The following is a 23,087-nucleotide window of genomic DNA, read 5'->3' as shown; positions in this document are numbered from 1 at the left end:
GGGGCACCTCTTCTGCAGGGGAGGACATTATGTAGCTATCTCCTGCTCATTATACATTATGGATACAATATGCATTGGTATTTTTGTATTATTATTTTATTGATATTATTGTTTATTTAACAATACGGTCAAATTATTCCACCGTGAGTCTGGTACTGAAAGCTTGTTCAGCTGAGCGGCTGCTCTAGCCAGTCGAGTGAGGTCAGACCCTACCGTCTCTGCTTGCGGGTTCAGACCTCTAACCCCAGTCTCAGCTTCAGCTGGGAGTCAGACACTTACCAGTCCAGTCACTGAGTCGACCACTCTAACCCCAGTCTCAGCTTCAGTGGGAGTCAACCTAACCCCAGTCGCTCAGTGGAGGTTCACACCACTCTAACCCCAGTCTCTGCTTCAGCCGGGAGGTGCAGGACTACGTCCCTCCACAGCTGTACGGCCAGCAGCGTCCACAGCATTGGCTCAACACGGTGACCCAACACATGCAGCAGGTCCAGGTCCTGAGCCCTCACCAGGCCAGAGCACAGTTCCTGGGTAAAGAGAACACACACACATATGTACAAACACATGGCTACACACACACATGTTCACACACTGACACACACCTGCACCCACACCCACACACACATGCACAATCTCATGCACTCACAGAAATATGCACAAATGCACATGTTACTACTACCAGTCCTACTGATATGATATTACTTCATAAATCTACAGGACACTGACAAAACAGTCAGTAAAGTAAAGACTGCTCTCATTCACAATCATTCTTTTCTCCTGAGGTTTGCTTTTAAAAATGAATTAAATCACCGTAATGATAGAGTTCACAGCCCTGAATGCGTAAGCAGCGTCTGTACCTCGGAGCACCCGAGCACTGACACACGTGGGTCTGTGCCCCTCTGGCCCCCAGGTCTGGTCAGTGCCTTCCCCATGTTTGGCTCCTCCTTCTTCTACATCCAGAGCAGCAGTAACAGCGCCATCTTGGCTCCTTGCGTTCTGGCCGTCAATCAGAACGGGCTCAACTTCCTCAGCAAAGATACTCACGTGAGTCACAGCACGGAGCTGCCTTTAAGAATGTGGGAGGCTGGGGCTGCTGGGTGGCTCAGCAGTGGGTAACTCTTGCAGCTGCTAGTGGACAACGCGAAAGTCTGACCTCCATCTTGATCCCCAGGAGGTGATAGTGAAGTTCCCTCTGAAGGAGGTGCAGTCCACACGCACACAGAGGCCCACCGCTGGCTCCAGTTTCCCTTACGTGGAGATCATGCTGGGGGACCTGCTATCCCAGCGCATCACCCAGCTCCAGCTGGAGCAGGTACTGCACCCTGCGCTTTAGAAGCTGTTTGTGCTGTAGTCTGAGTACATTAAATGCTGTGTTTGTGCTGCAATAGACACTGTTTGTGCTGTAGTTTGAGCGCATTAGATGCTGTAGTCTGAGCGCATTAGATGCTGTTTGTGCTGTAGTTTGAGCGCATTAGATGCTGTAGTCTGAGCGCATTAGATGCTGTAGTTTGAGCGCATTAGATGCTGTAGTCTGAGCGCATTAGATGCTGTTTGTGCTGTAGTCTGAGCGCATTAGATGCTGTTTGTGCTGTAGTCTGAGCGCATTAGATGCTGTTTGTGCTGTAGTCTGAGCGCATTAGATGCTGTAGTCTGAGCGCATTAGATGCTGTAGTCTGAGCGCATTAGATGCTGTAGTCTGAGCGCATTAGATGCTGTTTGTGCTGAGTCTGAGCGCATTAGATGCTGTAGTCTGAGCGCATTAGATGCTGTAGTTTGAGCGCATTAGATGCTGTAGTCTGAGCGCATTAGATGCTGTTTGTGCTGTAGTTTGAGCGCATTAGATGCTGTAGTCTGAGCGCATTAGATGCTGTTTGTGCTGTAGTTGAGCGCATTAGATGCTGTAGTCTGAGCGCATTAGATGCTGTAGTTTGAGCGCATTAGATGCTGTAGTCTGAGCGCATTAGATGCTGTTTGTGCTGTAGTTTGAGCGCATTAGATGCTGTAGTCTGAGCGCATTAGATGCTGTAGTCTGAGCGCATTAGATGCTGTAGTTTGACTGCACTGGGGTTTGTGTTTCTGGTGTAATTGCAGGGACTGGAGCTGTGCCGAGTCATCGCCATGCACATGGAGAACATGCTCTCAGTGCGAGAGAAGAGACTGACCCTGCCCCCCAGCGAGATCACCCTGCTGTAACCCTGCCCCCCCCCCCCCCGCACAATCAACCGGCTCTAACCCTGACCTCCCAAGCCCCCCAGCGAAATCACCCTACTCTAGCCCTGCCCTGTCCTGCACCCTTTCTAACCCTAGCAAAATCACCCTGCTGTAACCCTGAGCCCCCCCCAACCCCCCCAGAGAACTCACACTGGTAACATAACCCAGCTCTAACAGAACTTCATCCTTCCAGCAATCTGTCAACCCCACAAACACTCCATACTGAATGCTCCTGCTTTGGACAGATTAGCTTCCACATTCCTACATGGCCATAACATGTATTCATTTTCTTTACTCTGCCACTATTTAAATTAACTTCAGAATGACCTTCCCAACATCTTCAAATGTTTAAGTCCTTCCAAACCTTCGACCACTTTATTTCAGAAAAATAATTTAAAAAATATTTACAAATAACTGCTGTTCAGTCACATGACTTGAGTGTTAGTACACACTGTAAAATGGTCGCAGTTAAGTCAACTCTTATAGAGTATAGTTTATTCCAAGAGTATACTTGATCCCTAATGTACTCCCAATGAACTGTTAGAGATTCATTAAAAAAATAATTTTTCTGTGTGAATACTCTTAATTGTGCAAATGAAATGAATCTAAATCCTGAATACTGAAATAAAGACGGATAGCTGTTTATACATGCAGAGTAGGGTATGTATAACTGTGCTCATACTACTGTATGTACCAGTGAGTCACATTCAGCACAAGTCTGCCATGTTTCTACTCACAAAACAAAACAGCATTCAGTCTGTGTCTGAATAATCTGTATAATGAAAGAATATTTTCTTAAGTTAACGTGTACTGTTTATATGTACAATAAGTGCATGAGTTATGCACTGCCCAAGATTAGAACTACAATTAAAAATATTATTTTTGTACAACAGTAAATATTGTTTGTCCATAAATGTTTCTGTAGAGTGAGAGTGTTAGTGAGAGCCAGAGTGAGCAAGTGGCACAGGACATGCGTGTGAATGGGATGAGGAGAGCAGTGAAACACGTGCGATTGGCATGAGAAGAGCAGTAGAACACGTGTGTGATTGGCATGGAGGAGAGCAGTGAAACACGCGTGTGATTGGCATGAGGAGAGCAGCATGGGACAGGTGAATGGGATGAGGTGGGCATACCTAAGATGTAAGTGAGATGTAGGTCTGTGAGAAAGTGCCCTGCTGTTGACAGCTTTCATGTCATTACTGTGTGCCATCTGGGCTGTAGCCCACGCTTATTGCTTTCAGTTTTTTTTATGGCTGCAATAATCCTGCTGTTTCTACTATCTTCTGTAATGCTGCCTCATATTCCTGTGTGCGCGCTGCACCGTTTCATCAGATACAGCATATGCAGGTAACGGGCTATGTTATGGTAAAAGGAGGTTGAAATGATATTGTGGTTATGGGTGCTTTAGTGTTATTTAACGTGCGCCACGAATCAGTTTAGTTATTTAAAAAACACGTTTTCAAACATAGTTTAATGTTTATTAGTCAACATCACGTCAGGATTCGGGTGTATAAAGTACCGTTATCACTCTATTTCCTCCCACTCGTCTCTATATGTTTCCTGTGATTGGGTTACCAGAGACATTTCGCCCAATCCGACCAATTGCAACCAAACGTCGCTTCTTCTGGTTGTGGAATACAGACGGAGTTCTGGATTTGGGAATACTGCGTGATCGTGAGTGTGAAAGAATATGTTTAATACTTCGGTTCGGTTCTGTCTGGATCTTTTTAACAACTTGACCTTGTAATGTGGAAAAACGACAAGAACAGTCCTAAGCACGGCTTTGGAGTCCATACATTTAGTGCGATTTGTGTTGAACAGATATAGCCAACACCTGGGGAAATATCGAAGTATTTCTTCTTGGTTTGACGTGTCTTTGCTGGCCTCAGTATGATGAAGTTTAGGTTCCGAAGACAAGGAAATGACCCACAGAGAGAAAAAATCAAACAGGACCTCTTTGCATTCAGCAAGGTAAGGCGAGACAAGGACCGAAATTCCTCTCCTGAATCAAGGCAAGTCTACAACTGTTTGTGTAAGGTTTATTTTTAGTTTATTGTTGTCTCATCTTTTAGAAGACCCGCAGAATGCATGCGGTTCCAAGTATTACGAGCTACAGTTTTATGATTATTTTATATGTCCAATACTGATGCATGCCGAATGGATCTTGCTAAAGATGTTATCCGTACAGCGAGCTAACGAGCAGACTCTTGTTTCGGGGGTTATTGTAAAATCCCAAGCTTGGACGAGCTGAGACTCCAAAACCTTGTTTGTATTGCCACGAACTGCCATATGATTAGCAGCGACACAGAAGAAAGGCGTTATAAATTCGAAAAAAGAAGGATTCATTCAAATACCCTTTGCATTTTCATTAAACAAATTCGTTTTCTATTCGTGCAGATGTTGATTGGCGACAGACATTTAATACTCTGTATTTCTTGGATGCTGCCTTTAAAAAACAAAATGCAAATAAATACATAAATAATAATAATAATAAGAATAAGAATACATGTTCATTAAAATCAAATTTATTCTTCGGGATACTAAATACTATAGAGATATTAGGCCTAGCATAAACTACTTTGTTTATTTGTTTGAAAAGGCTATCAAATTATAGTCTACGTTCCAGCGACCAACAAACTTTTAAACTCTAAGTTAGATTACACATACTTTATGGTGTTTTTATTTAAAGTTGTTGCAGGAAAAGGGGTTATAATAATTCCCAATTGGTGTTTTTCTTAAATGGCCTCCTTTTCATTTTGATGCAAAATTGCTAAACATATTCTTACCAGATGTTTGCCTGCTTTTCAAAATAACCAAAAAAACTTGTTGGATATTTGTTTTTACACATAATAGTGGGAAACGAATCGCCCTAATACTTTACAGGATTGTAAATAACCATGTATTGGCAAAGACAGGAAGCTCCATAACTTGATTATAAATCCAGAGTAATATTCGATTCAGCAGGTCCTACTGTAAAATTTCCTTCCAAAAAGCCAAACACTGTAGTGCGATAGGATTTGTGTTCCATGCTATCGCCCCCTGCTGTCCCGATGTGGAATAGGAGCTGATTATCTCAAAGGTGACCCAGTCCGTCAGGCTGCTGAAGTGCTCCATTGTGGATTTGTGGGGCCTAGGCACGCCTGGCACTGTGCAAACCAGGACACCGTGCTGCCGCTCTGATAAATGGCCAGAAGACAACCACTACAGTCCTCCAGCTGAGGCTCTCTCTCTCTCTCTCTGATATTTATATTACAGTTAGTTATTTTCTTCTGGTATTTTATGCTGCCCCTTTTAGTACATCAGGGTACATACAGTTGATGTGGAAGAGGGAGAAGTGTTTGTTGCTTTCCGTGTCTGGACCATATATGATGCCCATGTCCTTATTTCAGTAATACTGGAGATACTGGTCAGAATTCCCTTTGGGGTATCAGTGAATACGCTGTTATGGTGCCGGTTGGAATGACTTTTCTCTTTCTTCCCTTGCAGATGGTTGAACATGGATTTCCTAGTCAGCCTAGTGCCCTGGCCTATGACCACATGCTGCAGCTCATGGCTATTGGCACTAAATCTGGAGCCGTGAAAGTGTATCCTTTTCATTATTACTGCTGAGGTCTTACACCCGTGCAGGTGGAAACACTCTGATATTACATTTGATTCCTTGTTGACCGTTTTCAATAACTGTGGCGAGTTGTATAGTTACTTTAGGAGCTGATGCTGAGAATCCAGTCTGTGTGCAACAGAATCCAGCCTGTGCCTGGGGTTCCACAGACAGGACGCTGTGCGACTGAACCCTTGTAAAGAGAAGAAATTCTTGGGAAGCTTTCTGGCTGGAGCCTGGTCTCCATGGAGACATTAGGGGTACTGCCATGGCCACCGCAGGGGCATGCGCTGGACGATCCAGCGGGAAAGAAGAGGCAGATGTGGAAATGTCAGCTTCACCAGCCAGGTTTATGTCCATGAGAAGCACCTCACGGTTCTGCTCTGGCTTTTCCACACCACAGAGTTTGTTCGCTGAGGTGCTGAGGAGAGGACCGGAGGGGGTAAACAGTGATGGAACTCTCTCTGAGACTCAAATAAGAAACCCTGCATTGTCCTCATTGAAGTCCTCATTCGATTGCCGTGTTACCCTGAAATGAAATCTGCTGCATTCTGTAGAACTACAGATACCATCATAGACATGTTACTGTAGGTTTTGGAAGAACCCTGCTGCTAAGGCTGGTGCTCTGTACCTGAATCATCCAGCTGATTTTTCACCACAGGCAGCAGATCAGCTGTTTTCTTCCTGCTGGAATAGCAGGGTTTGTCTCCCTCTGTCAGTTCCACTGAAAGAATGTTTGAGGAGGGATCCTCAGACCTTTTTTGAACGATAAATCCCTCTGGGTGAGAGATTAATCACCCGCGGAGTGATCGGGATGAGTCTGTGAGATGTTAGAGATCCACTCTCCCCTCTGTTAGTCTCCGTAACGCCCGTCACATTCCAGAATCAGTTCTGCATCCGCCCTGGAGACTTTAAACTGCCTTTGTTCTGAGAATCAAGTCAAATTTCCCTGCTTTGCTAATAATCCTGTCCCTCTCACAGTAAACAATGAAACGGAAAAAGACGAGAGAGAGAACTTTTATGTGTTCTTTTAATGTGGTGAGAGAGCCATGCGAACTGTCCTGCCTTTGTGTGTGCGTGTGCGTGTGCGTGTGTGTAGAGAGAGAGAGCCATGTGCATTCGAGTTGCTCCACTCAGAACCTGTCTATGGGGAGAAATGTAAGTTAGACAAATTGAAAGCAGCTGATACTGTACGTGTGTGTCTTTAGCTGGTCTGTTGTTTGGCTGCTCAAACTCAAGCATGACTGAAGCTGCTGGCCCAGGGATAGTTGGCACTAATTAGCTGATTGAAATTCAGGAACGTGACAGTGTGCCCTTTTGTCCATTGTAATTTCTGTCCACTATGTAATGGCTCGCTCTGAGTGACATCATTGGAGCACAGCTCCCAGCAGAACTGCATGTAATCTGTAAGCAGAAGACAGTGGCATTGGCAAATTGGCCCAATATGTTCACAGCGAGGGAAGGAAGGTGTACGATAAAAAATGCCGTATGTCTCCTTGACCGCCCTCCTCTGCCCAGATATGGAAAGCCGGGGGTGGAGTTTATTGGCGCGCACAAAGAGACAGCCGCCATCACGCAGATGCACTTCCTGCCCGGCCAGGTAAGATTCTTCAGTTTCCTTTCAAGCATGAAGTAAATCGTTTTTCAGCAGTACAGGAAGAACTCTCAGGTGCTGTTCTGAAAATCCTTCAGGACTTATTTTTTCAGGGCCTGTTCCTGTGTCTCTGATCGGACTGCTGAACACAACAGGAAAATATAAGGGCTTGGCAATTTTATGTGTCTAGTCTGGATTGGGCCTTTGTTTCACAATAACAGTACTGATAACACTATTCTATGATTATTATGATTATGATTCATTATTATGCATCTTTCCGCTTAAGATATCACATTTAAGAAAGAAAGAATTAGTGAATCCTCTTCAGAGGAGGAGTTTTCATTCTTTCATCCTTTTCCACAATTCAGTTCAGCAGGTCGCTGAAACTAGTCACTGTTTTCTAGTCCTGCAACCTCCAATCCTCACTCACTTCAATCAGTCAGTCAACCAGCCAGACATTCAGTCAGGAAGTAAGTCAGTCATTCAATCAGTAAAAGGTAACCAGTTCCCCCAACACCAACAGTACCATTGCTTTACCACTAGATGGTTGAAACGTATATCAGTCTTACTTCAACAGCACTTGTTCTTGTATTTTGTCAGCGGTTTGGCTTCTGTTAGCACTGAGATTTTAATGACAGCCCTTTGCAGTTGGAAGTGAACCCTTGGCTTGCTGATGCTGCACACTATGATGTGTCCTGTTCTAATGTGATGATGAAATTACCTGTGCTAGCAATGATGTGAGGAGTCATATTTGTCCTGTGATTGGTGGCTGATTGGTGTATTGATAGGTTTGACTGATTGATTGACAGACTGGGCGTGGTTTTGCAGGGGCGGCTGGTGTCCCTGTTGGATGATAACACGCTACACCTGTGGGAGGTGAGGCAAACTGAGACCTGCTCGCATCTGGAGGAGAGCTGCAGCTTTGTGTTGCCAGGGCGACCAGGCCTCAATGCCACCAGGTCAGCCCTTATAGGGCCTCTATGATACAGCATGTTGGGAATTCAATGCAATCTGTTCCTAAGCACACTGGGAATTCCACACATTCTATTTGACTGTTTTTTAAATTTTGATTTCTGTTTTTCAGTTGGACAGTGGGATATATCGTATTTTAATTGTTTTGATATCCTTAGATTTAGAGTACTGGGGGTTGTTCTCTGAAAATTGTCTGGAATGAACCTGACAATTGTCATTCAACATACTTAACATTTATTTAATAAACATTTGTTTATGGGAAAAGGCACTGGATAAGCTCAGGGTGATAAATCGGTCATCTGCCCACGGCTGGCCTTACGTTGGGGAGTTTATAAATGCTTTATAATTGCAATCACACACTCTACCCCTATCATCTCTTATCACACACTGATCTTGTCTCATCCAATCACACATTGTTCCTCCGCTATCTCCAATCACACACTGTTCCTCTGTGCCACAGTTCTGCCCGTGTGACTGTTCTCCTGGTGAAGGGCAGCTGTGACCTGCTGTGTTTGGGCACGGAGGGAGGTGGAGTCCACTTCCTGGAGTTGCCCCAGCTCCAGCCCTCTGGCGCTGGGTCTCTGTTCCCTGAGGAGATCATGCAGAGGTGAGCATGAGCTGAACAGTACAACTCTCTGCTTCGCAACTGTGTGAAAACATGAGATCAATTTTAATAGAAAAACCAGGCATTTAAGAGAATTTTTAGGGCTAGCATTAGCGTTCACACTGTTCTGTCACTCAGACTCTGCTTCATCTCTGCTGTGAATGGTTCTGTTTTTTTTTATAGCTGCTTAGCTAGAGGAACAGAGGCACAGGGCCAGCACAGTCATGAGGGCTATGCTGAGAGAGACACTGTGCATGACCTAGCGACAGCACTGGCGGCTGGGTCTACCAGTCATCCAATATTATTGTTGTGATCTTTAAGATGGTGTGGGGGCAGCATATAAAACGGGAATTTCTGCAAACAAATGCTGAAGCGTTATGATGACCCGTTTAGTGTGACGGGGACTGGAACACTGCAGGCAGCTGTGTTCAGATGCCAGCAGTCACTCATTCAGCTCCTCTTCTATTGCCGGCAGTGTTCCAGAGGACTACAGGTGTGGGAAATCTCTCGGGCCCGTGGAGTCCCTTCAGGAACACCCGCTATGCACTGGGAAAATTCTCATTGGCTACAGCAGGGGCCTGCTGGTTCTCTGGGATTTACATACTCGGTGTGTGGACAGCCTGTTCCTTGGCAACCAGGTACTTTGCATGACCCACTCTAACCTAGGGCTGGGATTACTCACAGTACCCCAGGATTGGGGTCTCCCACCCTCACCCAGGGCTGAACAGGAAGTGAGGAAGTGGGGAGAATGGGGTGGTATTTAAGGTGTGCTCCGAAACACAGTTCTGTGTGTGAGTGATTATAAGGTGGAGGATGTATTTCAGGAGTGGAGAATGTTAATAGAGGGAACGTTGCAGGCTATTTCAGTCCTGTGACTGTTTCTCTCTCCCTCACGTGTCTGCAGCAGCTGGAGAGTGTTTGCTGGGAGAGCAGCGGAGAGGTCTTGGTCAGCTCCCACAGCGATGGGACCTACGCGGTGTGGGCCATGGATGACACCAGTCCCTGCACACAGCAGCCCGTCAGCTCTGTCACACCTTACGGTGAACCCCACATTAGTCCCAGTGAACCCCAGATTAGTCCCAGTGCACCCCAGATTAGTCCCAGTGCACCTCATAAGAACTCTGAATGCTGAAATGACTCTTCGCTATGTGCTGGCATAGCAGTTTTAAATGCAGTGTGGTGAAAACCTCAAGCATACATTAAAAAGGCATAATAAAAGATTAGTGCTCTTCTGCAGTTATAGTTTATAGTGAAGTGCTAGCGGCTGAAGGAGTTTACAGCTCTTTCTCCTCGCCTTGTTGGATTTTGTGACGATGCGTGGTTAACCCACGGAGCAGAGCGCAGGCTCTCTCTGTCTGCCAGGAAACTGGGCCGTGTCTTCCATGTGGTTTCATCTGTGACAGTCGTGCTCTCCGTCTGTCTGTCTGTCTGTCTGTCTCCCAGGGTCATTTCCCTGCAAGGCCATCAGCAAGATCCTGTGGAGGAGGACGGAATCGGGGTTGGTGTCTGCCTCGTGCAATAGACAGCGGAAAGTCTGATATGCAGAATTGCTCGCAGTTGTTTTTGCTCCCATGAGAAAATTAAACGCAGGGAATGCACTTGGTTGAATGTACTGTATAGTATCAAGCCTGTCTAAGACTGTTGGATTAGGCCTATTGGTGTGAGCTTATCCTTCTATCTGGGGCGTTCTTTTTCTTTTTTCAAGCTAAAACTGCATAACGTCAAATGTATTCATGAATGAAAAATGGCATCTTCAATATAAGTTGTAGATGAAGATGGTGTTGTAATATTGCAAGATGTGTTACCGATCAGTGACATTTGATGTGTATTCTGTTCCCATGGTTACCCCAGGGCCCCTCTGGTGCTGTTCAGTGGGGGCATGCCGAGAGCCAGCTATGGAGACAGACACTGCGTGACTCTGCTGCAGGAGAACACGCAGGTGGCCCTGGACTTCACCTCCCGCGTCATCGACTTCTTTACCGTCCACAGCACAGAGTCCGAAAAGAGTGAGGGGCTCCCCTGTGCTCTTGTACTGCACCTGTAAATGCACAGTAGCGCTTAATACACCAGCACTCCTTGTTTTGGATTTGGCAACTCTTTGTGTGCTGTCGTAATGGGTATATGATCTAAGCCCAAAGAGTAGATTTAGACCCTGTAGTTATGCTGAGCTTTCTGTTTTGTCTGGAGAGCTTCAGTACTTTGAGAAGATCAATAAATAAACTGTAAATTCTGTTTCTGTTTAGCTTCGGCTCTGCTTCGAGATTCCTTACATTTTGTGGGCTATGTTTTTGGACCCCTGTCATTGGTCTGCTTCAGGTTTTGATGACCCCACTGCCCTGGTGGTCCTTCTGGAAGAGGAGCTGGTTGTAATTGACCTCCAGACCACAGGGTGGCCCACTATTCCTTGTCCGTATCTTGCACCACTGCACTCCTCTGCCATCACCTGCTCGTACCACGTATCCAACGTGCCAAGCAAGCTTTGGGAGAGGATCATTCGTGCCGGCCAGCTCCAGTGTCCCACACTGCCTGAGGGGGTAAGCTAGCCGACAAACAATAAGGATGCAGTTGTCCTCTTCCTCCTTTTTTTCCTTCCTTCTCTCAGCCTTCTTCTTTATGATTATTATTACTGTTATTATAATCATCATAATGTCTTGACAGATGCCAGAATGCCTGAGATTTAATAGCACTTGGATAAAAATAACAATCAAGCAAAAGCAACTCTCCATTTGAATAATATCTCAGGAGGTGTTAAAAAACAGGTGTTTTACAGATGGAAAAACATGCATATAATGAAAGTTATTTTAAATGTAGATTATAAGGTTTGCACACCTCATTCATCTGCTTGAGATCATTCAAAACTGCGGCACAATTTTTTTGTTAATTTTCCACATCTCTATGTGACTCATCATGCATTCCATTTATCACTCTCTCCACTCCTACAAGCCAGCTGCTAATACAGTACCGTGTGAGAGTAGAACAGCAGCGGACTGCATACTCTTTACAGCTGTACATGTGAAGTTCAGCTGTTCAGGAGATTATGTGTTTGTGCTCTGATGCTTTGTCTTACTGGCACAGAAACATATTTCTGCATGATCCTATTTAATCAGTAATTAAATACAGTAAATCATATTTGTGTGCAGTTCACAGTAATATGTTTATTTTCAGTGTACATATATATGCCGTTTTGAAGAAATCGTGGGATTAATGTTTGCGCATGTTTTGCTACATGTATGACTATGTTATATGAATGAAGTTTCAAAAACTTTTTTTTTTGGGAAAAAAATAACCTGTCCCTTCGCTTGCTTTTCAGAAGTGGCCAATCAGTGGAGGGAATAATCTAGCAGCAGATCCACAGCAGCAGGAGCTGCTGCTTACAGGGTATGACTGAACTGCTGACTTCATTACTGACTGAACTTCCTGTCCCGTTGCTTCACTAAAAGTCCCTGTGCTCTGTTTTTGTCCCTGTGGTGCTTTTCTCTTGCCTGTTTAGCCATGAAGACGGCACTGTTCGCTTCTGGGATGCTTCCCAGGTGTCTCTCAAACTCCTGTACACACTGAGGACAGCCAGCGTCTTCCACACAGATGGTGACCATGGCGATGGCGACCACGGCGATGGCCTGAGCCAGACTGGGGAGGAGTCGTGGCCACCCTTCAGGAAGGTGTGAAATTGCAGCTCGCTGCGATCCCTAAAGGAAGCATGCATGTCAGCCACTCCTCTGGATAGATGTGCTCTCTCTGCTTCAGAGTGAATACGGAATAAAACTCCATTAATTCCATGCATTTAGTGGCCGCTGATGGGCTATTCACAGCACATTGTCATGAATTCATACCATGTTCCCCAGCTGTGCAATGTGGATTCTAATACATTTGTGAGCTAATTGGATATGTGCATCGTCTTTTCCAGTCATTGGGGTGTTTTATCTGTTCCCACATTTCCACTCTTCCTGATGGGTCAGTGAGCTTACATACTGTAGATTTCTGCCAACCATAATGGTTAATGGGCACATAGACAGTTGGGGTTTCCAGGAATATCATTACTGGCTAAAGCACACTTCTTCTCTTTTTCTCTTTCTTGTCTTCCATCCTTTTTGCTCCTTTATTTCTACCCATCTGTAAAGCACATGGAATGTGCTCTGGAACTTTTTCCTGACTGTCTTTAATTAAATCCAGACCAGTCTCTCTATGTTAAGTGAAGCGTTTGTGAAAGATGAAACGTGGTCCTGTTTAGGATACACTCAGCTTTCCTTCCTGTAATTTTATTGTGTGGTAAACATTCCACCTTTGTTTGAATTCTCAAACATAAATGTAGCTGGAAAATGCAGGCTGTGTGGAAAAGCACTGGGCATGGATTGTGTCCAAATACATTTCAGAGAATATCACCTTAACCCTCCTGTTCTGTTCATTTTTTAGGTACAGCAAATGTTCCCGTCAATCCTAAGGGTTTGAATACATGAAATGACCATTCATTAAATGTTGATTCACTATTAGGCCAGTAGAAGAAGTTTCATACTGAAAAAATAATTTTAAGTATTTTTCCTAGATTTTCAAACTTTAAAAAGGGAGGGTTAATTTGGTCCAGTTATGTTTGTTGAGTCTGTGTCTGATGTGGGATTTGATTTGTATGATTGAATGAATGCATTTTGTCCTGTTTTTCCAGGTGGGATCTTTTGACCCCTATAGTGATGACCCCAGGTTGGGAATACAGGAAGTGTGTCTGTGTAAATACAGCGGCCGACTGGTGGTGGCTGGGACAGCAGGCCAGGTAATGTCCAGCTACAGTATCTGTGCACACACCTGTGGTGGCACTATGAGAAAACTACACTCAGGGAAATTGTTCGGTTGGACATACAGTGCAAAGAATTTATACTTAAGATAAGACATGCTCTGGCTTGATGTATGCCTGGTATGTTGGTATGTTCACCTAAATTTGTCTCCTGGTGTTGAGAATGTCTGCTTGTAGATTTTGAGCTCAGTCCTCTGTAACAATTTTGTTCATTGAGTGCTGGGGAGGATCAGTCCTTTGTAACGGCTGTGTTCATTGGGTGCCGGGGAAGATCAGTCCTGTGTAACGGTCATGTTCACTGGTGCCGGGGAAGATCAGTCTTGTGTAACGGTTGTGTTTATTGGGTGTCAGGGAAGATCAGTCCTCTGCAATGACCATGTTCATTGGGTGCCTGGGAAGATCAGTCCTGCTCTGTTTCCTCTTAGGTTCTGGTGATGCGTTTTAGTGACGAGGCGTCGGATCACATGATCGACATGGCGACTGTTGACCTCCTTCAGCACCGGGAGGGCTTTACGTGGAAGGGACATGACCGACTGACCCCCAAAACTGAGCCCTTCAGCTTTGCCCCCGGCTTCCAGCCCGTCGTCCTGGTGCAGTGCCTGCCCCCGGCGGCCATCACCGCGGTAACTCTGCACGCAGAGTGGAACCTCGTCGCATTCGGCACCAGCCACGGATTTTGCCTGTTCGACTACCATCGTCTGAGATCCGTGCTGGCCAGGTACCCGCCCTGAGTCCAACACTGACTACCCGGCTTGTGTGTCTAGCGCAGTGCTTCTTTTACTTTCTGTTTAAGCCCTTAATGTCCTGTCTATGAAGAAAATAACAATCGGATGAATCTGCATCAGACATCATCCAGGTTGGCTTCTGAGAGGAAATGACGGGAGCTTTATTATTTTGCAGTTTGTGCTGCCCCCTCATAGTAGAGAATCACTGGTGTAGGAAAAAGCATGTCTGAGATCTCCAGTGATGTCAGTAAATCCATTCTAATTTGTCAGTTCCCATTTTTTTAACCTTGTGTTGTAAAATACTAAATATATTCATAAACACTGTTGGGAACCCCGCCACTGACCGACCCTTCTCATATACGTGCTGTCCGTCATGGTTGTCATGGGAACTGGGGAGTGATGTCACAGTGAAGGTGGCTGGCAGTGTCGTGACGCACAGCACGGTCTAATATTGGGTACTTCCCCTGTAGCAGCCTCTAGGGGGCACACCTGCTCCCAGATGGAAGTCTGTGGGATGAGAAGCAGCAGCAGCTGGATGTTGCAGTGATAACACAGGGTTGCGACTATGATTGGGCATTGCTTAACGAGTGATGAGGAAAATATCTCAAATGAAGATATGTTCTATGAGTTACTGAGTGAGGGGGCCAGAGTGTGTTAGAGGTGCCCTGTCGCCCTCCTCCAGGTGCACACTGCACCCAAACGACAGTGTGGCCCTGGAGGGACCCCTGTCCCGTATCAAGTCCCTGAAGAAATCACTGCGCCAGTCCTTCAGAAGGATCCGGAAGAGCAGAGTTTCTGGGAAGAAACGTGCACCTGTAAGCAGTCCCGTCAGCAAGGTTAGTGACTCTCCTGTTCCCCTCCCCCTTTCCTGTGACATCACAACTCCAGCTCTGTGGGAATGAGCTGCTTGCAGGTATCTGTTCTGCACTTTGCCATGTTAGCATGCCCTTGTCTGACCAAAGACCTCACTTCTTCTGACACAATCTGAGCTCTTCTGACCAAAAACCTCACATCTTCTGACAAAATCTGGGCTCTTCTGACGAAAAAGCTCCATCTTCTGACACACTCTCAGCTTTTGCTCTCACTCCCTTCTCCGCTAAACTCTTTATTCTGTAGTGCTCGGCAGTGGGTAATACTAGGCTGGTTGACTATATAAATGTGTAAGTGAGCTGTAAAGTAAACTGTGCTGTTTTTATACGTGGTGTATAGAAGCGCATGGTGTATACTGTACAGTGAGAGCTCCAGGGCTGCTGTGCAGCTCAGGCTGGACTCAGGTCTCCTTCCCCAGGTGCAGAAGCCCAGAGTTCAGCTCACAGAGCAGATGAGGCCACCGTACGCAGGGGTGACCCCAGCACAGAGGCGGATCGAACCCCGGTCTGTTGATGACTCGCTCTCTGGGGTGGTGCGCTGCCTGTGCCTGACTGACACCTACCTGAGAGACGGTGAGCACCGATTGGCCGATCACCGATCGTTCTGGGTTACAACCGTAACAATTACAGGTGCTAATTACAGGTGTTTATTGAAGCTGTGGCAACTGATACTGCACAACGAGACTTAGCCCTTTATTGTTCTTGGTTACTTAGCCCTTGGTTATTTAATAATGGGAAGCTTCCCCATCCCTATCTGATACGGGGGTACCTGTGTTCCTCCGTGCCCCTGCAGGTGTGTCCCATGGCCCCACCGTGTGGGCGGGCACGAGCTCGGGCACGGTGTACGCGTACGTGCTGGAGCTGCCTCCGCAGAAGTCCTCGGAGCGGGGCGTGGAGGCCGTGCTGGGCAAGGAGATCCAGCTGATGCACAGGGCCCCTGTGGTGGCCATCGCTGTGCTGGACGGGCGGGGCGTCCCCCTGCCCGAACCGTACGAGGCCTGGCAGGACCTGGCCAAGGCCCCCGACATGCAGGCCAGCCACTCCGTCCTCATCGCCTCTGAGGAGCAGCTTAAGGTGACCTTAGGCTCTATAGACTCCCTAGAGATGGTAACATAGCTTTGTGTGGTCCATAAAGAGAGTAATGTAGCTCTATACTCCATACAGAGGGTAATGTAGCTCTATATACTCCCTAAAGAAAGTAGCATAGCTTTGTGTAGTCCACAAAGAGGGTAATGTAGCTCTATACTCCATAAAGAAGATTTTGGTAATGTAGTCCTTCGATAATACTCCCCTAAAGAAGGTAACATAGCTTTTCGTAGTCCATATAGAGGGTAATGTAGCTCTATATACTCCCTAAAGAAGGTAACATAGCTTTTTGTAGCCCATAAAGAGGTTAATGTAGCTCTATATACTCTTTAAAGAACGTAACATAGCTTTTTGTAGTCCATATAAAGAGTAATGTACACTCTATATGGAGGGTAATGTAGCTGTGTGTACTCTATAAAGAGGGTAATGTAGCTCTCTAAACTCTGTAAAGAGGGTAATGTAGCTCTCTAAACTCTGTAAAGAGGGTAATGTAGCTCTCTAAACTGTGTAAAGGGGGTAATGTAGCTCTATGTACTCCCTAAAGAAGGTAACATAGCTCTGTGTGTCCAGTGCAGGTGTTCACGCTGCCCAAGATAAGTGCCAAGACTAAGCTGAAGCTGACTGCGCAGGAAGGCTGTCGGGTGCGTAAGGTGGCCCTGGCCAGCTTTGGCGGTACGTCGGCGGGGGAGTACAGCGAGGACGCCCTGGTGTGTCTCACCAACCTGGGCGAGGTCCGCGTGTTCAGCCTGCCGGCGCTGCGGCCTCAGGTGCGCTACGACTGCATGCGCAGGGAGGACGTCGCCGGGATCACCTCCTGCACCCTCACTAGGACGGGACAGGGTGAGCTCGCCAGGGCCACCAGAACACTCAAACTATATGGTGTGGTTTCTTTATTGTGGACGAAACTGTCCCTCTGAATAGGATTCCTGTGATTTGATAACCTGTGGTAGATGAAATCACGCTTAACATCATACTAAATAACCTAAATACAACACTACACCTTTGTCATACGATGACTTTTAGTATTATTATTTGATTTATTTTGGCACCCTTTTCCAGAGCAACTACCAAAGCCTACGTTTTGACAAATTTGTGCAGATGGGTGTTTACGGTATAAATCGAGGTTAGTCTTACTTCTGGTTACATTGACCGGCCCCCACCCAAGATTCATCCCTTAGCCTTGTACTGCAGGCCTGTAGCTGTGACAAAGCTACATTCCCATCATTCAGTGCTCCAGTCTCTGTAGCAGACCGGAGTGCGCTGCGGTGTTTTCTGAAAGCTCTTAGCAGTCCTGCGTCTTGTGTCCTGTGTGTTGATGTCCTGTTTAGGTTTCTACCTGACTTCCCCCTCGGAGTTTAAGCGTTTCTCCCTGTCCACGCGGGCTGTCGTAGAGGCGCGCTGCTCCCTAGATGTGAAACGGCCCCATGACTCACCTGCCCTCAGGTAACAGCCCTCAGGTAACAGCCCTCAGGTAACAGTGCTCAGGTACAGTAACGGTGCTCAGATAACAGCGCTCAGGTAAGAATGTTCAGAGCCAAGTCAGAGTAAGCAGCAGGCAGAGTAAATCTGTGTTTTGGTGCACAATCTCATGTCAGCCTGAGCCGTTTCTTAAACTAACACGGCGATGACTGACTCCAGATTTCTGTAAGAGGTTCCCCCTCCTATAATGGCACTGTAAATTAGTTCAGTGTGGCAGTCTTAGGATGTGGCAGTGTTATTTTCAACAGGCTGTTTTCACTCGGGTGCAAGTTGCTTTAGCCACCAACAGGCAATAACACCAACCAGATTAAGTGGTGGAGCTATGAAAGCAACAAGTTCCATTCTTCCACAAGTCATAAATCGGCTCTGTAGCAAGTGGCTGCTCTTTTTTTATCAGCCAGTTATTATTTTCTGCTGATTTTGGCCTTTTGCTGGGGCTGGTGTGAAGCTGTGAGCCCAGCATTCTGTTCTGAGCCTGATTTACTGCACACGCCCTGCACAGCCCAGTAAGCATCTGCACAAGGGATACGGAGGAATTTAGCTGGGGCGCTGCACGCCCCCTGCAAGCGACAGGTGACTAATGACTGTGGGCCAGGTTGGTATTTCATAAAATGGTGTTATACCATAACATGAGAAAACCACTGCGGTCTTTTTACGGACTTCTGAATCGACTCTTTAGGATTGAAACAGCCGACTCTCTTCCCACACTGGTGATTGGTGTAAGCATGGTTGTAAATTGATGCTGCTTTCCTTCCCTTGTTTTTGTAGGGATGATGCAACAATGGCTGTTCAGGCTAATGGAACACACAGAGCGCACCCTGCTGGAGAGAGCCCGTCACTGCCGGAAGCAGAAGGTATCGGGGCTCTTCAGTAACCAAGGCCATGCTTTAATTAACCCTGCATTGCTCTCCCTGGATTATAGAGATCCATGGCCTGAGGATTGTAAACACAGCAATTAGGAATTAGAAACCCTGTGGTTGAACAGTGAACACTGCATTACTTCTGATCTCATGCCGATGTCTTCCTGTCTACAGAGCGAGGTGGTCAGTCTAGATTATGTAGGGCATAGAGCAGTGTATTCTCCAGCTCTCTTTTCAATGTTTCAGTCACAGGACTGACAGGACTGATAGGACTAATAGAAACTCCTAGGAATATTAAGACAGATAGGTTTAATAGGACTGATAAGACTGATATGACTATTGAGACTGATAGGACTAATGGGACTGATAGGACTGATAAGACTAATAGGACTAATATGACTGATAGGACTATTAAAACTAATAGGACCATTAAGACTGATAGGACTAATAGGACTGATAGGACAATTAAGACTAAGAGGACCAATAGGACTAGCACAGGGGTGCTTCACTAGTCTCCATGGCAGCGCCCCACAGAAATCTTTACCCCTAGAGGAATGACTCCCAGATTCATCAGGCGAATTACACTTTTGTAAAAGTGATTAATTTCTCTGGAAGATGGAGGTATCCCATAGTAAAACAAGCTTCCTGTTCCTGAATTCCCGCTTTGCTTAAAAAGGGAATTCCATTAAACCGTTGTTTTATTAAAGCTCTGTGCTATAATTAACACATTATGCTCTTAAATGGTTGAATCTAAAGTTCCTTCAGCAACTCCTGTTAGTTCAACCATTAAAAAAACAGGAATTTATTCACCATAGGATGTGTCTGTGAGGGAATATTATTCAAAACTGGCTCATGTGTGATTCAAAGCTTGAATGCAGAGTCATTTGTTAACTAAGCTTTGTCAGAACTGATGGCTCTCACTCCTCCTTCCGCACCACACACAGGAGTTCCAGAAGAGATGCAGAGCTCTCTCTCCTCCCCCTCCCTGGACTCCCCCAGCAGCTGCGCTGACATCACACTCGACATCACTGGTGACATCTCCTCTGAGGATGTCAAAGAGTTCTTAGTGTAAGCCCTCCCCTTCAGGGAAAAGTGGCCATGTGGGCTCAGGCTGCTGAGGCGCTGGGTACACCCCTCTTTGTGTAAGACTGTATAACCCAGCACAAACCCAACGTGTTTCTGGTCCTACAGACCAGCCTCAGCTCCTGAGAGTTCTCCAGCCTGTGTGTGTGTGTGTGTGAGACTCAGGCAAGGCTGCAGTCTAATACAGGGTAGCTGGGCTCGAACAGGGAAGGGACATACTGTTGTTCTTAACATCATAGACCAGGCCTGTATTTTAGGTCATTGGTACACAAAAAAACTGCTTCCACTTTTAGATCTCAACCAGGGACTGAGTCCTCAATCTGTCTGCAGCAGCAGTAGCTTAAAAGAAATGATAAAAAGCTTTATAAAATTTTGAGGCGAAGAATAATGCTTTAAGACTTAGCTAGTGTGTGTGAGTTCCCTGTGGTTCTGAGGGCAACTCCACAGTGAAATGTGACCGTGCCTCCCCTCTATGCTTCTCTTGAAGCTCGGAGGACGAGACGGGTAATAACTTCAGGAACGTCTCCGAAGAACCTGGAGTGCCGCCCGGGATCCTAATTAACTAAAGAGGTGAGAAAGAGGGCCCTCTCCAAGACCCCCGGGGCCCCCATCCATCCCCTGAGCAACATCACATCTATGTCTGTATCAGTAGCACCAATGCATCAGGGAAAATATCCTGCGGGACAATGGTCATTAAGACTGCTGGATTCAGGGATGTTTTTTTTGTGCCCAGTTGAAGCTGAAATACAGAGTAGTGGGTTTCAGTGTTAGTTAAGCAGTTATAACTGGCGAAGTCTCAGAGTACGGAGCACTTCCTGTCTAATGGGGAAGCGGTGGCTGTGGGAGCATTAAATGTCCTTGTCCCCAGCTGTTATATGTCGCAGAAACACAGGCGTCACTGTCAGACTACGGCATCAACAAGGGCCCAGAATGTACACGTGAGAGATGGAGACAGAGTATACAGTCTCTACAAAATCTCCCTATATGCATATTTTCACTAATTTATATTCATCTCTCTTCCCACCTGTTCTTTCTCTGACTTGTTTGTTTACAGTCTCAAAGTAGACCACCGCCGACAGACCACTGCTGTTACTATACAGCTGCTGGCTGACTGAAGTGGACAGACCGACTACATTGGGATGGGCAGATATTAGAGTTCTCTTTTCTGTTTTCCTGATCAGGTTTCTTTTAAAAGAATCCTATGCTGTGAATCCTATGTAGTCTCACCCATGCATTGGATGATCTGCTAGAAGCACAGGGAACAGGAGATGAATGTGCAGGACAGAGATGGCATTTGCTCAGGTAGAACACTTGCTGTGTACATGTGTCACCAGCCTAGAAACTACAGTACCAGTGTTGCCATGACGCCCGTCAAGGTCAAATGGCTGAACCTTTCAAAGGATAGTCTCTGTAGCGGTGCAGGTTTGTTATTCCTTCTATAGAAAGGCTTTTCTGACAGCCTGGAGATCAGTGAAAAGTTATTTTGGACCCTGTGGGTTTGAACATATTTTTTCTGTTTCACATAACTCGTGCTGACTTGCCCAAGCTGAAGAAAGTTTTCTCATCATTTTGAGATGGACTACAGTAGATATACTGTAGCTTTTTCTTCTTTGCAAAAATTACAGTTGTAAAATAATGCATTATACATAATGATGTAGTTCATTTTTACATACTGTTACTTTACTGGTAAACATCAGGAAATTATTTGGTCAGTGTGTTGAAGTTTACCATTGACAGAAAGAGTGTTCAACAAGACTTAAAGAATTTTAGAAGACACTCATCCATCCATCCATTATCTACACCTGCTTATTCCTACTGAGGGTTGTGGGGGGTGCTGGAGCCTATCCCTGTGTGCATTGGGCAAGAGGCAGGAATACACCCTGGACAGTTCACTAATCTATTGCAGGGCACACAGACCATTCCCTCACCATTCACTCATACACTCATACCTATGGGCAATTTAGAGTTTCCAAGTAGCCTACCAGCATGTCTTTGGACTGTGGGAGGAAACCAGAGTACCTGGAGGAAACCCACGCAGACACGGGGAGAACATGCAAACTCCACACAGAAAGCATTTTAAATAACATTTGAATAAAACTTTTGATTACATAGGGCCCAATAACATTTTTTTAAGCTCTGTTCATATTAATGCGTTATGAAGGAAAACTAATTTTGTGGTTTTTGACTGACATTAGTTGTACCGTGGGTAGTATTTTATATTTGTGTGAAGGCTGAAAAGTAAAGGCCCACCAGTTTTCCTTTTGAATATTTTAATGCCTGGTAACTATGGTATTAGTCTTAGTGCCGATTGCTTCAACAGGGAACAGGGCACTTAACTCCACCAGCAATTGTCAGGGAAACTGAGAAAGTTATATCATATTCAAAACATTGTATTGCTTTTAAAACGTTTACTAAATAAATACTGTGTGTTAACCAGTAATAAAAAATTATGAATTTAACAAAGAACCTTGTTGGACAGGGCTGGGCAAAATAGTGTAGCTTGTCATACTGGTTTCATAGAATTGGTTTATAATTTGCATGTGGCTGACAGAGTTCTCATTTTCAGATTCTTACATTTATTTTCCTTGAAACAAAGGTGAAAATTGTTTTAAATATATATACACTGGCACCTGTCCCATGGAACTGAGGGTGTAGTACTTTACATTTAATATTTATCTAATTTATGTAGTCATTACATCTTACTTTGTCACTGAGTAATGTTGAATCTAATGTTAATAAACTATTAAATGCGTCAAATCCTATTTTTGCTGTCTTAGTTGCCTTTTTAACTTTTTTAAAGCTCTGACTGCATCAGGTGGCCAAAGGAACTGAGCTGATGCCACTATGGGGAAAAATGACAGGGGGTTTAAAAGCTAAAAAAGGCCAGACACAGCGATTATGGGCTGTAACAAACAACACTTAAGTGGAGGTAGCAGTTCATTTTACATATGGAAATGAGCCTCACATTGGTGAATTGAAATGTAAAAAAAATAAAAGATTAACATGCAAAAATTTTTAATAAACACTTTTTAAACGTATTAATGCTATGAGAAGTAGTTCTAGATTAAACTGTGCACAAATTAAGCTCTGTGAATCTTTATGCGTAACCGTGGGATTATATTTGGAGCGAGTCGTTGCAGTTGAAGATGAACCCAAGAGGGGCATTTGTCCACGTTGAGCTGCAGCGAATATCTTGAAAACTTGTCACATTTCAGCAAAACTACCT

At 45.4% G+C, this 23,087-nt stretch overlaps 2 protein-coding genes across 2 annotated transcripts in view; both read left to right on the top strand.

Moving 5' to 3' along the window:
- Positions 1-3,105, top strand: part of LOC135243685 (unconventional myosin-XV-like) — a 36,723-nt gene extending 33,618 nt beyond the window's left edge. Inside the window, 4 exon segments of the mRNA XM_064315674.1 lie at positions 395-528; positions 908-1,041; positions 1,169-1,309; positions 2,089-3,105. Coding sequence (XP_064171744.1) covers positions 395-528; positions 908-1,041; positions 1,169-1,309; positions 2,089-2,190 — 511 coding nt within the window. The 3' untranslated portion in view covers positions 2,191-3,105.
- A 413-nt stretch (positions 3,106-3,518) lies between these two features.
- On the top strand, positions 3,519-22,614 carry LOC135243676 (lethal(2) giant larvae protein homolog 1-like). The gene is made up of 23 exons (XM_064315659.1): positions 3,519-4,179; positions 5,695-5,792; positions 7,325-7,406; positions 8,229-8,359; positions 8,833-8,979; positions 9,452-9,614; positions 9,881-10,016; positions 10,420-10,474; positions 10,828-10,982; positions 11,293-11,510; positions 12,287-12,354; positions 12,467-12,635; positions 13,634-13,738; positions 14,185-14,477; positions 15,167-15,320; positions 15,773-15,926; positions 16,147-16,427; positions 17,015-17,279; positions 17,768-17,882; positions 18,687-18,772; positions 19,723-19,846; positions 20,349-20,431; positions 20,916-22,614. The coding sequence occupies exons 1-22, from the start codon at positions 4,099-4,101 to the stop codon at positions 20,425-20,427; spliced, it is 3,159 nt and encodes a 1,052-aa protein (XP_064171729.1). The 5' UTR covers positions 3,519-4,098; the 3' UTR covers positions 20,428-20,431; positions 20,916-22,614.
- The last annotated feature ends 473 nt before the right edge of the window (positions 22,615-23,087 follow it).

The sequence above is a fragment of the Anguilla rostrata genome, chromosome 17, assembly GCF_018555375.3.
Source record: "Anguilla rostrata isolate EN2019 chromosome 17, ASM1855537v3, whole genome shotgun sequence".
Lineage (NCBI taxonomy): Eukaryota > Metazoa > Chordata > Actinopteri > Anguilliformes > Anguillidae > Anguilla > Anguilla rostrata.
The sequence above is the reverse complement of the archived record's forward strand: the minus strand, read 5'-3'. Positions and strand labels throughout refer to the sequence as shown.

Bases quoted from the DNA above. Each gene is read 5' to 3' on its own strand.
- LOC135243676 (XM_064315659.1), top strand. From the start codon at position 4,099: ATGATGAAGTTTAGGTTCCGAAGACAAGGAAATGACCCACAGAGAGAA. The intron at 8,980-9,451 runs GTGAGCATGAGC...TATTGCCGGCAG, and splicing joins CCTGAGGAGATCATGCAGAG to TGTTCCAGAGGACTACAGGT. The intron at 9,615-9,880 runs GTACTTTGCATG...ACGTGTCTGCAG, and splicing joins GCCTGTTCCTTGGCAACCAG to CAGCTGGAGAGTGTTTGCTG.